Source organism: Oryzias melastigma, linkage group LG14 (assembly GCF_002922805.2).
Source record: "Oryzias melastigma strain HK-1 linkage group LG14, ASM292280v2, whole genome shotgun sequence".
In the NCBI taxonomy this organism is placed as follows: domain Eukaryota; kingdom Metazoa; phylum Chordata; class Actinopteri; order Beloniformes; family Adrianichthyidae; genus Oryzias; species Oryzias melastigma.
Genome location: NC_050525.1, coordinates 21,559,009 through 21,579,470, shown reverse-complemented (window position 1 = coordinate 21,579,470; position 20,462 = coordinate 21,559,009). Strand labels below are relative to the sequence as shown.

General features: G+C 36.1%; 1 protein-coding gene across 1 annotated transcript in view; it reads left to right on the top strand.

Moving 5' to 3' along the window:
- The first annotated feature begins 8,816 nt into the window (after positions 1 to 8,816).
- Positions 8,817 to 20,462, top strand: part of gabra6b (gamma-aminobutyric acid type A receptor subunit alpha6b) — a 32,619-nt gene continuing 20,973 nt past the window's right edge. Inside the window, exons 1-7 of the mRNA XM_024266093.2 lie at positions 8,817 to 9,439; positions 9,611 to 9,735; positions 10,077 to 10,144; positions 10,926 to 11,146; positions 13,110 to 13,192; positions 13,541 to 13,684; positions 14,030 to 14,182. Coding sequence (XP_024121861.1) covers positions 9,351 to 9,439; positions 9,611 to 9,735; positions 10,077 to 10,144; positions 10,926 to 11,146; positions 13,110 to 13,192; positions 13,541 to 13,684; positions 14,030 to 14,182 — 883 coding nt within the window. The 5' untranslated portion in view covers positions 8,817 to 9,350. The remainder of the gene's footprint in view (positions 9,440 to 9,610; positions 9,736 to 10,076; positions 10,145 to 10,925; positions 11,147 to 13,109; positions 13,193 to 13,540; positions 13,685 to 14,029; positions 14,183 to 20,462) is intronic.

Here is a 20,462-nt window from a genome sequence, read left to right as displayed (position 1 = left end):
AGGACTAGTTTGTCATCATAGGCTGCAGATTAATCTATAAACTTTTATTTAAAACTCAGAGAAGCTTAAAAAAAAGTTGCCTATTTTAAATTGCAACAGTTACATAAAAAGACATGAAACCTTTAATTTTATTTCCTGAGGAAAAATAGAAGAAAAAAAAAAATTTGATGCAACTGCGTGTTTCTGTTTATGGGCTGGATTTCGAATTTTGCAGTTTTTTAATTTTTTTTTTTTTGTAAACTATTTGTAGATTAAACAAATCTCAATTGAGTAACTGCCCCATCATATGAACACTTTGAGAATTAAATGTCCACAATTGACCAAAAAAGTACAGAAAGATTTGAATCACTTGGAGAAATTCTGATGTTTTCAATAAAAACAGTAAACAAATAAATAAAAAACAATATATTTTACAGGTAATTCTTTGCACCAGGGCAAAAATGAGAAATATTGTAGCTTTTTGATGATATATGATTCCCATAAATCAACACATGCTATTAAAACAGTTAATAATGAATTTAGCTGTAATCATGTCGAGTAGTAACAGAGGAATATTTTACTCATTAAAAGTGCAGTAACTCTTGAATTACAACACCCCTTACACAATGTGTTCTGCAGAACAGTGAGAGCATGAATAAATAAATTTAAAAAAATCACAGAAACAAGTTTTTTTATTGTTATCATTAGATTAAGGCTTTACAGTATTTTTTTAAACTTACATTAATGACACTGATTTAAGTGATACTGCACAGACTTAGTCACCTTCAATTTTGAATTTTTGTGTAATCTAATCCATCTTTTTCACCAAACTATTAGCTCTATGTCCTGTAGTTGTAGACAAGGGGTCTGCAACTTGTGGCTCCAGAGCCACATGTGACTCTTTTGTCCCTTTCGTGTGGCTATTTGGCTCTAATAAAAAATACATTTGTATAATTGTAATATTAAAAATATAATTTGTAAAATATATTTGTATAAATACAATATTACTTATTTAAGTTTTGCAACTTCTTTTTTGATATTAACAGGTCACCAACTGAGCCAAATTATGGTAAAAAGTTTAATTTGATGTCACAGAAATTCTGCTAAAATGTTCCTTAAACTTGTGTTTTTATTGCAAAATAAGTCAAACTGAAGTCTTTTTTTTGTAAATAACACTAAAGTGGTTAAAGCTTTCTCTCCACATTATTTTTGATAATTTTTCACACTATTCTTTATTTGTTTCGAGAAAGAAAATTATGTTGTTTTTTTTATTTATTTTAGTCTTTGCCTACCCTTTCACTCTCTTTTGGTTGATAGAATCTTCCAAATACTTCATACAAACACAAAAATATCAATATGAACAAAAAACAAAGTGCATTATATGTTTTTTTTCCCCCTTTCATCCCCAACCATTACCTAACAGACTCCATTAAACCCATTCCAGCGGTTCTGACATTTCTCTAGACGTGTTATCAAATGCAGACTTTCATTGCAGACCTCAGTACAATGCAGGCACACCATTTTCCAAGCAATATATCTGGGCGCTGGGTTTTGACCTGTGAAGTTTAGATAACCACGACAAACCGAGTCCATCAGGCAACCTTTATGCCTCATTACGTTGCTTCTACCAGAGGAGGCGCCACCTGCTCCACCTTCAAGGTTGCTGCGTCCTTCTCTGCCTGTTTAACACCAAAACAGCAGATAGTTGGCCCATTGCATGCTGACCTCCACACTCCGCTCCTCTTCATCTCCTTCTCAGTGTTTCACCCTGGCCCTGACAGAAGTTTGTCATCGCTGCCAGAACTGCTGACAGGAGTCCAGGGTGGGAGTCAGCTTTAGCCACAGTTGGATGAGTGGAAGGATGGAGAGAGGGACGGAAGGAGAGAAGGAAAGGGTGATTACTTGATGCTCTCTGCCAAAACCCCTTTTTCTTTGAGTCTTGGCATCAAAACTGGTGATTATACAGTAACATGGATGATAACACAGTAGTTATCCTCTGGTTTTGCAGCTCCATCGAGCCACCTGCAGATTAAAAAGATCAAGAGCTTCTGCACACATTGACGTTGAAACTGGATGTCATCTAAAAAGCATACCTTGGTACAAATATCAAAGACTTGCTTTATAAAACACACATGACATGAGATCAATCAAAAACTGTTTGTATAAATCCTTTTCCACACAAGTCCTAACAACATGCAGCAAAACAAGAGAATAGAAATAAAAGAAAACCTGATATAAAATAATTATTTGTGAAATTGTTTTAAAAAATCCAATGAAATTCTTTGGAAAGTCAAATATTGCTATTGCTTAAGATATTTGATTTGTATATGTTTGAGGCTACAGTGTTTAATCTAGTATTGCTGCTGTCTGACACTCGGGAGAAGAAAAATAAATTTTAAAAAAAGTTGTTTTTATGTTTGGTTTTTGAGGAGTTATTAAAGAAAATTGTTAATTTTCTAATACAAATTTTGCTGGCAAAACATTTTTATTTCTGTTTGATTAATTTCACAATGTAGTCCAATGGTCAAGTAAAGGAACCAGACTTTTACTCTTTAATTTTTTTCCAATTTTAAGCAACTGTTCAGTTGTTATTTTCTTGGGAGTTTTGGGGCACAATCCAACAAGAGGAGATTTTTTTTCAACTAAATATCCTATCATGAAATTTACTATATAAACGACGTTAGTGGAAAGGAACTGAAAATACATAAGCTTTTATAGCTTTGTTGTACATCTTGGTGAACAACTTTGCTAAAATCCAGTTACATACTGAGCTTTTTTTCACAAATTTGTCTTTTTATTCCAGGTTTTTCTTTTTTCTTCAGTATTTGGGAAACTTTTAATAGAAAATGTGTGAGTCTGCATGTTTTACATTTTTGTTAGGAACAAAATGGTTTCTTCTGTAAAAAAAATAAAAAATAAAATAAAATATAGTGTGGGGGGATTAATGTGAATTTTCTTTAGACCTAGAAACTATGGAGAGAAATATGTATCGCCCTGATTTGTGCGTGCAGAATTCTTGATTTGTGCATAACTTTTTATTTGTGCGTACTTAATTCTTGATTTGTAACTCATACAATATATTTGGTGCATAAGTATAAAAATAACTTAATTCCAAAAAATATAGAACACAATTTACACATGCACAAATAAAACTTAAAACAGCTTGAAACTTACAACATGCACAAATCTTTAAAAAATTATGCACAAATCGCTTATTATGCACACACAAAACCCCATTTACACACAAACCTAAAGTGAGAGTCTCTTCTCGCCTCCAAGATACGTCCCTTAGTGAGGCATTTTAATACTACTAGAATGCTGGGTCATCAGAGTTTTCTTATCAGCTGCTTTGAACTTAGATTGTGAATAATATACGATGAAACTTGACATTTTTCCACTTTCTAAAACACTTTCTTTAAAGATTTGTGTGTGTGTGTAGCTTATTTTTTTTAAATTAAGTAATTTTTGTTCTTATGCACAAAATGTATTGAATGAGTGAAATCAGGGTGATACTTCTTTCTCTCCATAATAAACCATCTCAAAAGTTTAGATATGCCTCATTCCAATCATACTTTGATCTGTTGTTTCTAGGAAACAGTTTGTGCAGCAGAGCAGTGCTTCATCAAAAAGTTGCTTTTGAGTTGTGGATTGTTGGTGCAAAAGTAAGCCACTGCTGATATTGAGTCATCCTTACACTCTCTGTACAGCTCTGATCCAGATGTCAACTCGGACAAGGAAAATGAAGACGTTGGATCTATTTGTTTGCAAGTAGATGCATTGAATGGGGAAGTGCTGGGGGACTTTGGCCCGCCCATTTCACAAAAGAGCTTTTTCAAACACCATTTTTTGATCTGCTCCTGGTTCATCTCTGTTTGAATAAATAAATACTCAAATGCAATTTTGATCTTAAATTATTTAGTAATGTCCTCCATCATGAAAACACCAGAAACATGGTTTTCTACTCAAACAAAACAAACTAATCTAAGCAAAAGTCAAACTTTGGTCAAAAGTGTGATTGTTCTCCAAAATGAAGGACCAAACTTTAAAAACGCTTTAATAAAAATGGTAAAGAATCCAGAGTAACACCCATAAACTTAAGATCTCTTAAGCATTTCTAGCTATCTATATACTTGCTTCGGACACAATATTTACAAAGTAAAGACACTTGACGACTCGATCTCTGAGGCTACACCTTTCGCTCCTTGTGGGTGCCGCCCATTTCATGACATCATTGTAGAGCCTCCAGTGTGTCTGCGTTTCTCCCACGAAAACAAACATCCAATTTTTTTTTTGCAAATATAGTTATGCATATTGTGCATCAGTCTTATATAACCTGAGTATTTTTCCCAAAAATTTGGCACAGAATGGTGATGGCTAATGTGTTCATTTTGCGGTGAAATTCGGTCAAAAAACGCAGACAACACCAGATAAAAATTTCAGGTTTTATTAAAATGATGAAAACATCTTATGATGTTCTGATTAGCACTTGCTGTGAAAGTTTATTTTCTCTTTGAAGCATCATTAATCTCCATGTCAAAAATCCTCTTCACTTTCACGTGAATCATTTTCTTTGAGACATTTCCATTGATGCTCAATAATCAATGTTTGAACCAGTTCTTCAAATTCATCACTCATTTTTTCTTCCAGGAAATAGTCTGCTCCCTTTCTCCTGTCGTCTTCCCAATATTCCCCATCTGCCTGCGCCCGTCTCTGATACATTCAGGATCAACCCCGACATATTGTGCAGCTTCCTCTCTAGAATGTTCTTTGGCGTATGCCACCGCACAAAGTTTAAACACTAAATCCAATAAGAGTTTCTTGGTCATCGCTACACTGGATCACAGCACAAATAGCACAGAGAGCCAGCGTCTGCACGACTGTGAATGAGCCAGAGGAGCTCGCAAAGCTAGCTGAGCACCGCTATCTCCGTGGATAAAATGTGTTAGCCGGAGGGCGGTGCTGGTAGCACAGACTCTTCCCATAAGCGGCAGTTCTGACTTTAGGACATCAGCTCTTGGGAACCAGCTCATTTTCCTGGGTTGGGAGGGGCTGGTACTCAGAGCGCAGGTTCTTAGAGGAATACTCAGAAATGTATGAATGGATCAAAATACCGTTTGGGGGTTGTTTATTGTGAGGAATGAACATTATTAAGCTTAAAGTTCAAAAAGTTGATTTTACATGGTAAAGACTTTTTTCTAGGACTCATCAGTCCTAGGCCTTCCAGGACTGCTGTGATTGGTTGGCATGAAGTAAGCCTTTCTCAAACATGCAGAAGAAGAGTTCAGGCAGCATGCAGAACCACACCGGGTCTCCTGCATGAACATACACAAACACAGCACCAGAACAAAAACACCAGGGCTTTAACAACACATTAGAAGATACCTCAACTTGAGCATCACTTGAAACTGATCCTGTTAGAGAGATGTGAAAAAAAAACACATTCAGTCTAAATATGCCTAAAACTGCATTAGAAACCATAAAAAACAACATGCTTTGGGCTCCCTGATGTTCTGTGTTTATTTTGACTTTTGTTCTGTTAATTTTTTATATTTGTTCTCAAATTTTTATTGAAATAAATCCAGGAAAACCCTGTTTTTGACACTCTCTGCTTACGCTCTTACCTTTAATTTATGAAAATGAGCCTATGTGTTTTAATTTTATTTACTGGCTCCACAGATGGTGTTTGGTGCTTGTCCAGCTCTGCTGTGAAGAATTTGGCAGCAATCAAGCAAGAGGTCAACACTTTTTTCTCAGAAAATCATATTTAATCCTACTATAGTATGGTTTGGTCTCCATGGAAACTGCAGTTATGATGTTTTTTTCTGGTGTTGCATCCACTTAAGAGGCTGCAGCACATCATGTCTCCGGATTTTAGAGTAAAAGGAAGACGATCTGCGTCCTTAAGTTCTCAAACAACCGACTCCTGCTCAGGTTATGCAGCAAACACTTTTAGCTTACTAGTGCAAACATTAATTTTTGATGCCTAACATTAAAGTGACTCTTTAAATAAGTTCAAAAGTTTTTGACTTTGCACCTTTCTGGCACCACATGCTGATTAAAACTAGAAGTTAGATGAACTTTACTCCAACTTTGAACTGAATCTATGCAGACGCCGTTACTTTTGCACAATATGACGAGAAATGCTGCGGCTCTCTGCTAATGTGAGCATATTTAGTTCTCAGTTGCTTCTTAACACACATACACTCACATCGTTCTGCACACGCTGAGTTTCTTCTACTCTAAGTGGTTACCATAGATACCACATGGTGAGGCTCATGAAGTACAGTGGGTCCATCTCACGTGGGAGAAATTCATATATTTATAGAAACATTGTGGTGTGGCCAGAAATTACTTTAAACAATACATTTTTTTTAATTACTAAGAAGGAATGAAATGAGGCGTTAAAGAGGGAGAGTGTGCAAGTGTGAGTATGACTTTGGATTGCCGTGTATTTGTACTTTTGTTTAATAAAACATGCTCAGAGTGAGAACAAAAATACAGTAGCGGTGTATTCTTATCTTGAACTAGATCTGGATTTCTTTCTTTGTCTATAACCTCTGATTTTTTTTTTTTTTTTTTTGAGTGAGAGTTGCCAGTTTTACTTTCGAAGAACATTCTTGCCACCAAACCAAACAATTCTGCTTCTAATCTATGATCTCCCAGAAGGTCAAGAAGTCCATGTGATCTGCTGTCACTTGCAACATACTCTTCACAGGAAATAAAAGTGCATATCATGACATACTTAATTGAATCCTATTTTGCTGAATAATGAACTCATTAACAAACTCGAATAGTTTTTTTTTTTTTTTTTACTCTTCATCAAGAGACACAGGATTTTGAAGCATGTTCCCTTATCTTCCAAGTAATTGTACTTCCTAAACTGGCATAATTGAATTTGCTTCCCACCACAGCGTTGAGATGCATTGTTCTCATGGAACGAAGCATACCTAATTGCAATCCATCAAACTCACTGCGTCTTTATCATCTCCGTATAAAGCCGGAGTCTAACGAATTTGGAAGTGATTACATTTGGTCGAAATTTTCGTCTGATAGATATAATTACTTCCTATTATTTAAGATTGTTCAGTTGACATTCGCTTTAATAGGAAATGACAAAAAAACGATTAATTTCTGAACATACGACGGTGTGTCTTACCACTATTAACCTTCACGTTCTACTACGAACGTCTGTGTTATACTTTAGGGTTTGTAGTGGAGCTTTCTGTTAGTTATCCAAGGTTTCATTCTATGTTTGCAAGTCAGTGTTTGTTTTTTTCCAGTCAATTAGAAAACACATTTTCCAAATCAATCTACCAGTCAGCTACTAAAAGCCAGTGGAACACTTAACCAGCCAGCGGGCTATTATGTGCATTAAAATGACTGCAATAATAGCAGAGGAAACAATAAGGAGGGCTCTCACGTTAGCGTATATCACATGTGAGTGCTGATTAAGTTCATGGCAGTCGTCTCTTCCGAGGTTAATGCATCCGTCTTTTGCTAAACTTGTGCTACGTTAATGTATATCAAAAGGAGAGATTAGCTGTGCCTGCATGAGAACCATCTGCAGATTTGGATTAAATAACTGTGACAGGTCTGTGGCCTGTGTTTGTTTGCAACACCCACGTGAGCCGAGCTGGGAGCTCCACCCAAACTCGCTCCGACGAGAACCGGAAAACATCCCCTTTCGTCCGGGCTCATCCAGAGTCGCGGCCCGTGCCAACAAATCAAATGAGGTCAGAAGCCTCTCATGGTCATTGCGCCACAGTTGGTCAGATGACTCGATGGGATCAAGTTGATCATGACACTGGGGGGAGATGACATTGTGTGCAACTGAGAAACTGCCTCCGATTCAGTTGGACTATAGTGCGTCTCCTGCTTTTGTTCATAAGACCAGAGATGAATCTAGTTTCCAGATGGCCAACAAATATTCAGCCTTTTCCTTAAAAACGTCTTTAATCAAAAACCTTCCGTAGAAACAGGGTTTCTTTGAAGATCTGAACAACCAATATTTCCTTTGTTTTCTTTGACTACAAAGCCAAATCCACCAGTGATGATGATTAGATGCATTATGACAAAATGTAATCTTCTTAAAAAACAGACAACTGGAAATGGCATTGATCTCCGAGCTACCTTTCTTGTTTGCATATGATTGAAATCATATTTTGAGGTCATTATATAACTTGTGTTTTAAGCACAAAGAGACCAGGGTTGAAGGGATTATGTTGCGCAATCAGACTTCACATTAAATGCTGTCAGAAGCAAATCCTATATTTTTTTTTCCCCTCGCATGCATGAATTATTGATACTGTGAGTATGATACCACTTATAATGAAAAAGTAATGCTACTCTTGAATAAAGCATTTTAGCGCATTGATCACTGAGGACTACACTTACTGATGCTGGTCAGAAGTTTTTTTTTTTCCTTTTACAGGATAGTAGTTTTTCAAGGTTTAACTCCTGCTGATTTGCCTGCAGAATTTATGATTAACCATTTTTTTTTCCAGCAGTGTAAGATCCGTTACAGTAAATACAGTTTCGCCCCTGGACAGCCTTTGCCTTTTGAATCATTTACCCTTTTAAAGATTCATCATGTTGTTTTAATGATTGGAAAGTTTTGCATTTGATTTGCTAAAAAATCTCAACTGAGCACCACCTCCTACTCCAACACACTTTTTAGAGAGAAATAGAAAAAAAAGGGCCAAAGTGTTTTGAAAGGCATAGCTGACTTTGACAGTGTTTTATCCCCCCTCTTGTTCTTTGTCTCTGGAGTTTGAAGGTACACTAAATGTGCCTACCACCCACTCCACTCAACCACCCAACCACTATGTGAATCACGCTTTATCTTTAGTACCAATTTTCATTTTTTTGTTTGCCTGTGCCCCTTGGCTTCACACATGCAAACACACACATGCAGCAACAGCTGAGTGGGAAGGATTTGATGCATTTGCTAGAATTTCTACAGCGCGCAGAAGAATCCCTGACTACACTGTCCATTAATGTGATGTGTTTGTGCAAGCGCTTCTCGACTTCTCCCTTTCCTCTCCTGCTGTCTTAAAACAAAGCAGTCGTCATTCCCATCCAACAGAATCAAGTTGTTCCAAATCGCACTAGAAATCTTTTGTTTTCTACAAAAAAAATAATAATAATCAAAATAAATAAATATGTATAAAGCCAACGTTCAAGCCCCCCCAACCCCCCTCCCGCCTCCTCTTCACTCTCTTGAAAACTCTTTAGGCTTTTCCAGCTGAGCGATTCAGGCTGAGGCGGGCGCAACCGCACTAGAGTGGAAGTCGTGCTGGACTGGCGTGATAACCGGTTGCAACTAAAGGAACACCTGATTTGTACTTAATCATGCGTCTCCATGATGGACTATGTTGATCGCTAAAGTTGACTCTGGATTTGTAGTTTTGGGCTCTTTGCGAGGCATGGCTCTCCTTTTAACTTGCTTATTCCTGCTTTGGTGAGTAACTCTTTTTTTTTTTTTCTTTTCTCTGCGCGCGCTCACACTTTTACGCACCTAAAGCGCATCGCGCGCAAAGAACCTTTTATGGAAAACTCTCTTTTTAAACATTTTGTTTTGTTAAAAAAAGAACAACAGCAGCAGCCATGTGACTGGTGTTTGTGTGATTAGTTACAGCACGATCAGTGTTTGGGGGAATCAGCACAGTGAGACCAGTATCTACTTGGATAACATCACGCGTATATTGGATAGATTACTGGATGGGTACGACAACCGTCTACGACCTGGATTTGGAGGTATATGCTAATAACTGAGCTTTTTAAACATGATATTATCATCAGCTGTCTTAAATAACTATATTTTGAATCCTTTTCTGAGGAGAAATTGTTTTCTTCTTTGCCCTTTTATTCCCTGCGCTGCAACTGTAAGGAAGAAAAAAGGATACAAAATTAAAAAAATTGTTTATTTTTATTAATCCCACTAAAAATGCTCAGTTTGCTAAAGTCAGATTCATTTTTTTAACTAATCTTGTTATGTGCTTATTGATTGAATTATTACATTGAATGGATTACATCTTTTTAAGTTTTTGATGCCTTTCATAATCCAGTTTTTTATGATACTTATTGCTCTTCTGCAGGGCCTGTCACAGAGGTCAAAACTGACATATTTGTCACCAGCTTTGGACCTGTATCAGATGTGGAGATGGTATGTTCCCAATGAGGAAAAAAAAAGAATGCACCAATTTTCCAGTAAATCGATGCAAACACAGTCTTAACTCGTGCTTCTCTTTGCCTTCATTATTCCAACGTTTGGGCAGGATGTCATTAGTACAGCTTAGGACTTTAATCTGGTTGACAATCCCCCACCAGAGAGGGAGAGAGCGAGAGGAATGAGGCTGATGTTGGGATAGGCTGGGTTATTCCTGCCATGGGATAGGCTGACTGATGCATGCCTTTTGTGCTCTGCACTGTGAAGGCTTTAGATATTGTTTGACAGCGTGCAAAAACTCTGTTATACTGATTGCACTTGTGTTGATAAGCATGTAAACAGCCCTTTAAGTCCATCAGTTTGATGAGAAGTCAGAGTTGAAGCATGGAAGGCTTTATTTTAACCCGAAAAAGCAAAATCAGCTTTATTTGAAAGTACTCTGTCTTTTAGCTGGTGAATTTACAGAATCTTCAGGCTTGATGGGGGAATAAAAAATACAACACTATGTCAAGAAATACTTGTCTTGTGATCAATAAAAGTAGAACTTCGTATCTTGGCTTGCAGTGAAAGTCATTGTGGAATAGTCAGCGGAGAAACTGGGGGAAAAAATTACAAATAAACCTAAAATACACACAGAACAACTTGTATTGCCAAAACACAACAATCAAAATCGTAGCTCAAAAACCATCTGCTGGTCTCTCCAGGGGTACTTGATGATCAAGACAGATCAGAAGTATAGATTCTGCAACTCCTGACCAAAGCTTCCACCTGGTTGCAGGAATACACCATGGACGTGTTCTTTCGTCAGACGTGGATCGACGAACGGCTAAAATTCGACGGTCCAATCGAGATCCTGCGGCTCAACAACCTGATGGTCAGCAAGATCTGGACCCCTGACACCTTCTTCCGGAATGGCAAGAGGTCGATTTCTCACAACATGACCACCCCCAACAAGCTGTTCCGCATTATGCAGAACGGAACAATCCTCTACACCATGAGGTAACACTGCTGGACACTCAAAACCCAACCCAGCCAAGACCAGAATAGAGCACAAACCTGGAAAGCAAATCTGATAAACATCCATCTAAGACTCTGCACAGACGTGAAAAGGAAAAAAAAAGAAAGAAAAATGCCATCTGATATTGAAAACAGTCCTTGAAAAGAATTCAAACAAACAATACTGCAGCTCTGTTCCAAAGCAGGAGGATGAGAAAAAAGAAAAAGAAAGAAATGCACACATCAAATATTTTATTACATGATGATTATATAGGGGGATTAAGTTTTGGTAGATTCTCTTCAAAAACATTTTTATTCCAATTTATAAAGTGTAAAAGTACAAAAAAAATCATTTAGGATTATTCAAATGATGCAGAATGTTGGTGGGTATCCAATTTCAAACAAAGCACTGATCAAATCCTAGGAGAAATGTATTAGACTACAACAACTACATCATGTTTGTTTATTTATTTATTTTAAGCACAACAATAAATTATTCCAATATAATTGGTGAAAACAGTCATTTTCTGTTTTGGGACAAAATGAAGAAAATAAGTCTCCATTTGACTGAACCAGAAAAAAAAATGAAAACAAGATGACCAAAAGAAGCATTTAAAACCCTCTCTGAATATATTTCGATATGTTTTAAGTGCTTCCAGTGGTCTTTTTTTTTAAATAATTTTACAAGTTTTTGCCCAAATTTAAAAACTTGCTATTTTCGAGTTAGTCTTTTTTTCGGACTTTTTTCATCTTCTACTAATGCACATCGATTTAAATTAAGAAACATTTAAAAGATTCAATTTTAAGCATACATTTCTTATATGTTCTCTATGCCACAAGTTTATGCATTTCCATTGGAGTGGGTCTTTAAAACCTATCTATCAAAATATGTATTTTTGCACGATATATACGTCAATTATCACCATTTGATTATTTTGCTTGTTTCATTTGAAATCTTTTACTAATTTATCTATTTAATCAATATCTATAAGATGATTGATAAATACCAGCAGCATATCATCACCACATTATAGTAATATTCTTACTGCTGTTTGTGTAAGAAACAAACATTAAAGTTCTGAGTTTGAAATGGAAAAAGGCTGGATTAAGAGTTAGACATCACAAATGTTTTCTTTGCTTTAGACTTTTCTGAAATAATACAGGTGTCATTTTGCCCTTAAATTGTTGAGTTTTTTTTCAGCCAATTAGCACCATAATTGTCTGAGTGGGTAAAAGATTTTGTACAAACTAAAACTTCCTCTTTGCATCGCACAGTTATAATTTCTTCATATCAAAAACAAGACAAAGAATAAATGATGAATGTGCCTAAATAAATAAAAAACGCTGAAAAGCTAGATTTTAAAAAGTGACTTGGTAAGTTCACAATAAGGAACCAAAGAAATATTTTATTTTTCAATAATTTAAATGAAAATGCATTTAATTTCAAGGAATTGATCGAAACGATTGAGCAATTATGATCTTAACAGTACTAAAGTTTATAATACTAGTTTTACTAATACTGAGTGTTTAAAAAAATAAAACAGAAAAAGTGTTTATTGATGAATAAAGGAAAAGTTAGTAAATTGTATGTTTTTAGGAAAAATGGGCATTTGCCCTGTGGTATTCTTGTTTTTAGTTTTACATTAAAGTCATATCTTTTTTTTTTTTTTTTTTAACAATTTTTAAAATACTCTTCCTGAGAAAAACAGAAAAAAACACCAGCACATACAAAATGAATGTTAAAGTAGGAGAAAAGTACAAATTTTAGACTTAGAAGCTTAAAGTTAACATTTTGTGTTTTGTAAAAAAGTGGAAAGAAATCATATGTCAAAACTGAATATTGAAATAATTAAATGTTTGTTTTAAGAAATCCCCCATTGAATCCAGAAATAAACACACTTGAAATAGCAGCCATTACTTAGCGTATAAATCACGCTCTTATATCTCCTCTTCTTCATTCTGTCAGATTAACTATAAATGCAGAGTGCCCTATGCGTCTGATGAACTTCCCAATGGATGGACATGCCTGCCCACTCAAGTTTGGAAGCTGTGAGTGTGTTTTCTCTTAAGCCGCGCTGCTTTGACAGATGGTGTCACTCTCAAGTCATCACTGTGTCACACTTTAACTGACCATCTGACAAGACATCTTCGACGCATTTTAAAGTTTGAAATCGAGCATGCGGCACTTTGGGGAATTGGAAATACAGTAAACACACGCTGCTTCGACAGCTTGTTGAGTTATTTATTTGAATGTTTGTTTATTCATTTGGTTTCTTATTTATAAAGCTGGGAAACGCATGAAAGTTTAACACGTAGAAGAAGCCTCAAGCGGCAAAATTAATTTCTGAACGTCTATCATGAGGGGAGCTGACAAAGATCTTGCTTCTTTGTGTTTAGATGCGTACCCCATCAGCGAGATTGTGTACACATGGAAGAAGGGGCCGTCGTCGTCTGTTGAAGTTCCACAGGAGTCTTCCAGTTTGTTGCAGTATGACCTCATAGGTCAAACCGTGTCAAGTGAGAGATTAAAGTCAAACACAGGTAATTGAATCCAGTTGAGTCATTTTTATTTCATCTAGCTTTACAGCTCATCATTGATGTGTACAGAAAATATACAATTATTTAACCAAAAACAAAGTAAAATCCACACACAATTTGGTAAATTTTGCATTTTAATGCAATATATTTTGTGATTAAAGCTTTTTAAGCGTTTTTTTCTGCTTTTTAGTGGTTTAGTGTGTGAATTTTGTCTATTAATAGACTTTAGCTTGATGGAGAAAATGTATTAACAAATACTTTTTTTTTTATTTTGCAAAAATGTACGTCTTTTTCCTTTTAGAATAATGACATCTAATGTAGCCTCTCTGCATACGTGACTTTTTGCAGGTGAATATGTCATCATGACGGTTCACTTTCATCTCCAAAGAAAAATGGGTTTCTTCCTGATTCAGACGTACATTCCCTGCATAATGACCGTCATTCTGGCTCAAGTCTCCTTTTGGATTAATAAGGAATCGGTTCCTGCTCGGACTGTTTTTGGTAAGTTCTTGTCTTAATGTGGGCTATTTTGTGCAAAACTCATTAAAACATTGGTGGCTTTCATGCTGGATAAAATAGTAAAGAAAGTGGTTAAAGCGGATGAAAAATAGATTTACTCTCATTGTTTTATCTTGGAAGAAAAATAGTCAAAAGCAATCTTTGTTCTATTTGCCAAAAAAATTGCAACCAAATGTTCTTTCAGATAATTACAGCTTCTGCCACTATAATTTTGAAGGACTGCAGCATTGATGGAGACTACACTATTGGGAAAGCAAACATACATGACTGGGAGAACTTTAAAGAAAAATGGAGATAAAGGCTCAGAAATTGATTAAAAATAAAAGTGTTTTGTATTCAATAATCCATTAAAAACAGTTGAAACTGATGTCGAAAGTATGATCTTTGATGAACAAATGAACAATATTGTTGGTTGTTTTTGTTCTGGGTACATTTTTTTAGTTAAAACATTAGTTACACTGTGCACAGAGAGCTACTGACAATTAAGAAACAAAAAGAAAACATTAAAATGATTTATTTTGCTGCGTTAGCAGAGCAAAGAAAACAAGAGAATTGCACACGACTACACAAGCAGACAAAATGGTTATTGCATCATCATCATCATTATGCTCAAGCATGAGACAATTACAACTAGTTTAAAGGTGTATTCAGATTGGACACATTTGGTCCACTTAAAGTGAACCAGAACAAAGATTTTGTCTGAATATGCGCAAACAAATCCTAGTACGGCACCAGGAACCGCTCTCGGATCCATCTTTTGAGGTGGTCTTGGTTTGTTTCCAATCAGGCTGAACTTTGATTTGATCTGAGATTCCTCAGTCTGAATACGAAACTGAACCAAAACGGCCACCGTAGCCGCCGGTAAGCATGTTAGAACGAGGTGATCGGTGAGCCGTGGACAAATGTAAAGCATTGATTGTTGTGTTAGCTAAAAGGAAGTACCGAGAGTATAAGTCGCTGTTTGTTTCATAGTTTAGCCAGGGGTGCAAATTACACTCAAGGGGTGACTTATTTGAGATTTTTTTTTTTTTACATAAATAGGCTCATATATTCATTGTTCTTCCACTAGCAAATGGTTTCCCTTTAGCATTTGTTTCTGCTGACAACCACTAGAGGGCGCTGTATTTTCTTCTGGTAGTGCCAGTAGAAGGTTGTCCAAAACAAACATGGAGGAGAATCGGATTATTTTCCTCTTTTTGCCATGGCAAATATAAAAGTACGACTTATTCTCCAGAGCGACTTATATATGGTTTTCTTTTAGTTGATTAGACGTTTTTTGCTGCTGTAATTCATACTCTGGTGCAATTTATAATCCAGAAAATATGGTAATTGGTGCAACTGATTACTTGTTTGAGCGTTAATTTTAGCACAGCTAAAAACACGTATTACTTGCTTTTATCGTAGTTCCTTAACAGAATTCTCTTAAAAACAATGCCATAACACCAAAACGATGAGACACAGAACTGATCAAAATGTGATCAGATGAATTTGGGCTTATTAAAACAACTTTTAACGTGATCCACATTGATTCTCACAGTTTTACCGACAATCTACAGGTCACAAACACTTATTAGCTTACCTCGCTAGCGTAGCGTCCTCAGCAACCGTCCTGCAGCATTCCGCCGTGGTACCAAAGCATTATTTTTTCCGATTAGTCGACTAATTGGGTCAAACTGGATGTAAAGCATCTTAACCATCATTAGCTTTAAACTAACTTGAAACTATATATATAGCATTACCTGTGATTAAAGCTAGAGTGAATGCTATAAGCTGAAATTGGCTGCTGAATATGCTAGTGCTGACAGCTCAAGATGCTGAAATTGATCATTAAAAACACTAAAGCTGATATCTGAAAATGCTGAAGTTGATAGCTAAAAACGCTGAAGCTGATAGCCAGCTACAATTGTTAGCTAAATACCAAATTAGCCAAAAAAAAAACTGAAAAAAAGGCTAAGTTAGCCAAAACAGCTAGCATGCGGCTGAAATATTAGCTAAACTCCTAAATAGCCTAATAAACAACAGAAAAAAGCCTAAATTAGCCAAAACAGCTAGCATGTTGTATTATCAAAACTCCAAAATGGCCTAAAAAATCTTAATAAATGTCAAAATAGTCCAAAAAGCTAGCATGATGCCATTATAACTTTCAACTTTACTACACTCTGACTCCATATAATATAAATTAATGACTAATTGACTATTAAATTAGTTGTCAACTATTTCAATAGTCGATTAGTTGTTGATTAGTCAACTGGTCGTGGCAGCCCTACTTGGGATATATCGCGATATGTATCGTGAGACACGTACCATGATACGTATCGTGTCGCCAGGCTCTTACCAATACACACCCTACAATGAAACTCATTCAAACCCAAATCATTTTGGAATAGGCTGGTAGTTTATTTTTTTTATTCCTTCAGTTTATGGTAAATTATTAGAATTAATTTATAATATACAATTAAACAGACTGAACACTAAATATAATTGTGTTGAGTTAATATCCACTTTGTAACTTTTGATCCAATTCTAACTAAAAACTTCTGTTTGTTTTCAACATTCAAAGACTTTTTCCTCCTTCATTTTGGTAAAGTTGCACAGATTAGATATATAAATATATATATATATGGTCATGCAAGGACTAAGAGGCTGATGCTATTTACTTGGACCTCTCCCGAGCACTCACAGGTTATGCTTGTTCACATCCCATTACGCTACAGTTGCCACCAAGCGCTAGCCTCGGGAGAAGAGATGTTTAGAGACAGGAAGAGAGGAATGAGAGGGAGTGAGGGAGACAATGCAGAGAAACAAAATGACAAGAAAATGTGTGAAAGTGTATGCACATTAATATTTTTCCTAATTCTGTTTTCATAAATGTGAAAACAGAGCTAAAGTAGGTTATTGTTTAGACTTTTTGGATTCAGACGTGAGTCATTGCCTCCACAAGCACTGCTGTTATTTTAATAGAAAAAATGTATACCGAAACCTACTTTATGAGTTTCTAAGATTTAGTTTATTTGATTCGGAAACTTGTGTTCAGTGGATAATGCCTGTAAAGAGAACAGACTAAAAGATGCTCCACATTAAGTTATAGTGTTTTGTGTTCTGGCTTGTCAACAGCCCCTCGAAGAGTTGAGAGTCCCCTGAGCACAAGTTTTTCAAGCTTAATTGAGTGTGGCCTAATTTGTATCTTACTTTCTCCTGTAATAGCACATGAATGCCCCAAGCATTTCATTTCTGTCCTGTCTTTAGACTTCATCCCCCTCCCTCCTACACTCTTCTTTTCCCATTCTCCTGCCTCTCCTTTTCTACTTTGACAGCCGTTTTTTTTTCCTCGTACCTCCCATATTTTGTGCAATCATTCATCTTGTTCTTGTGACGGTGACAGTCAGTGTCAGTTCGCTGTTGGAGGAGGCTGCAAACGTGACATCTAAACTCTTAAGCACTGGAGTGCGTTGGGAGAGCTTTTCAGACTTTATTGGGCGCATTATCTGTAGGCTCCAACATTATTAATGCACGGCTACAAAACACTTTTGGCAAAAGCGTTGTTCAAGGGCCGTTTTTACTAGAATAGATTGATACATTGTTAATGGAATACATTTGTTTTTTGACATCAAGAGTAAGATTCTGTCAGTTAGGATAAATAAAAAAATGTATGAAAAATCCAAAGTGTAAGTACATGTTGACGCCTTTATTAAGAGAAAAAAATATATTAAAAATATATACATTAAAAAAATGTTTTTAAAGTTTGTGTGGGTTCAAGTATCACCTTGAGTTTGTACTAAAAGGCTGTACTGTAGAAAAGTGGTCCCCAACCTTTTTCAGGCCACAAATCAGTTAAAATTACACTTTCTAGGAATGGGGCCAAAGTTGGCATTTTGAAGTTCCTGAAAATCTATTTTCAAAATAAAATTCTACTACAAGCATACAATTACAAGTATTAGTTTAAAGTTTAAAGAAATCAAAAAAATATAAGTGGATTTTTTTCAATAAATTATGAAGATTCAATAAAGCAAAGTTGTTAATTTGTAGAAGTTGTTTCTGATTAAAAAAAATGTCCATAAAGAAAACATTACTTTATTTATTTATTCATAGAATGTCATTTTAACACTCAATCCAAGCTCCGGATATCTTTCTGAACAAAAAGATTGATCATATTTCACATGATTGAATCTTCATTCTTTGTAAAATGTTTGCGGCTAGTTTGAACTTCATGATGAAGATTTTCCCTTTAACGTCAAAGTGGAAGCTAACAATCAGACGCTAGCTTGACATCCGACTTTTAAAGGTGTGATGAACAAATAAACCAAAATAAAATGATGCAACATCATGAAACTGATATTTTCTAAATATAAAAATGAATCCATCATGTCTCAAACTTTATTATCTGTGTGTGAAACAGTCGAGTCTGTTGCCGTATATTAGCCAGAGTGGCTTTTGCTACATGATAACTGTCTCAATAAATCCGTATGTTGAGGAAAGCTCCTGGTTTTGTCTCTAAATATCTACTTTATTGTTCTTTGAAGTCGAAGGCTCTGAGTCGGTTTCCTCAACGACTCTTTTCCCCCCTAAGAAACTTTCCATAAATGTTTTATTGCTTGTTTTTTGTTAGATTTTTTAGGCTACTAATTTAGCAATCCAGTAGCCATGCACGTAGCCGCTTTAAGTCACGTGACCAAGATGGATGTTATGAACAGAATTTGGCAGTTTTCCAAAATAAAACTTCCTTTTGGATCATAAAATAATAAAATAGTAATAACTTAAGTTAGCGCATGTTTTACTTCTGCGGCCCAGTGATTGGGGACCACTGCTGTAGATCTTCTAGTGAGCATGTGGTTACTGGATCATTACATGGTAGCATTAGCAGTATTTTAAAGACCCACTCTGACAATTTTTGAGCTTTGTAAAACTGTTCCTGGTGGTCTTAATTAAGATTTTGCTGTTATAAAAAAAAAAGTCATTTTCTGGGACATATTTTTTTTTTTCGAGCTGCAGTAGTTCATTAGAAATACACCCTTGAGTTGTTGGCAGGACTATTGGTGTGAAGCAACCCCGCCCCACTTTCCCATCACCTTTAACTGAGCATTCTGTTGAACCGCTCTCCTGCTAGCTTACAGACCCTCACAACCCCAACCTAACATGACTGGTGCATGAAAAGTGGTCAGCAATGTTGGAGCTATCAGGCTTCAACATTGGCCCAGTTAGTAGTATGGTATCTATGGCAAAATGTGGGTCTGGGTAGCTAGAGATTACATGTGGTTGTTGTGTTAGAGCATCAACACTCACCAGGATTCATCTTGAGACTGCTGGAGCTCAGTATGTGGCCTACAGAAGATGTAACATCTCCATAACCTTCAAACATGTACATATAGCATGCACAACATGAAGTTTGTTTATTTCTTTAAAATAAGGAAAAGCTAGCTCTAGCTGGGAGGATGCTTTTGCTAGCCTGCTTGCCATGATCATTTTAATAAAAAACAATGGAGCTGCTGAAGCAATGCTGGAAACAGCCCCCACAATCGTCTTTTTTACATCTAATGAACATCATGAAAAGGGTCTATGCGTTCTCTGATCTATATTCAGCAGTGGAGTTGGTGTTTTAAGCTCCGCTTGAGCCGAAGATGAGAAGGAGATTTAGAAGTATCATTTTTACAACCTCTGCAAGCTGCTGTGGATTTTGACTTCCATTTGGTTGCAGCAAATGCAAGCCCGTGACATCTGGTGCTTTAAAATAATGTAGATCTGTGGGACTGCACCTAACTAGGAAAAAGGTTGTTCAACAGAAAAGCAGAGATTACTTTTCAGTGTTCTTGAAAAAAAAAGAAAAAAAAAAAACAGGTTGACTTCTAAATCCAGCAACTTTAGAGGAGCCATGGGAGGATTCTTAATGTTTTGACTTTGGCTAAATTTGGGGATCTACAATTAACACCGATAACCTACTCCATTAATTATTCAGGACTTTGTAGTAGAGTCATAAACTGCTTGGGGTTAGGTAAAAAATATATACACCACAAATGAATTCCATTGTTTCTACTCTAGCTGTAACAATTTGGTGACTATTATCATATGTTCTGCAAACTATAAGGTGTATTAGGCCAGCCAAAGTGTCAGAGGTAAGTCCATCGGTCAGACTTTTTAACTGGTTCACAGTAAGACTGGATCTGAATGGCTTCCCTTACCCCTCTGGCTCCTCCCTGTTGCTCCAAATGGAGGGGTATTTGAAACTATAGTGGCGCCCAAAAGTTTTTTTTTTTTTTTTTTTTTTTTT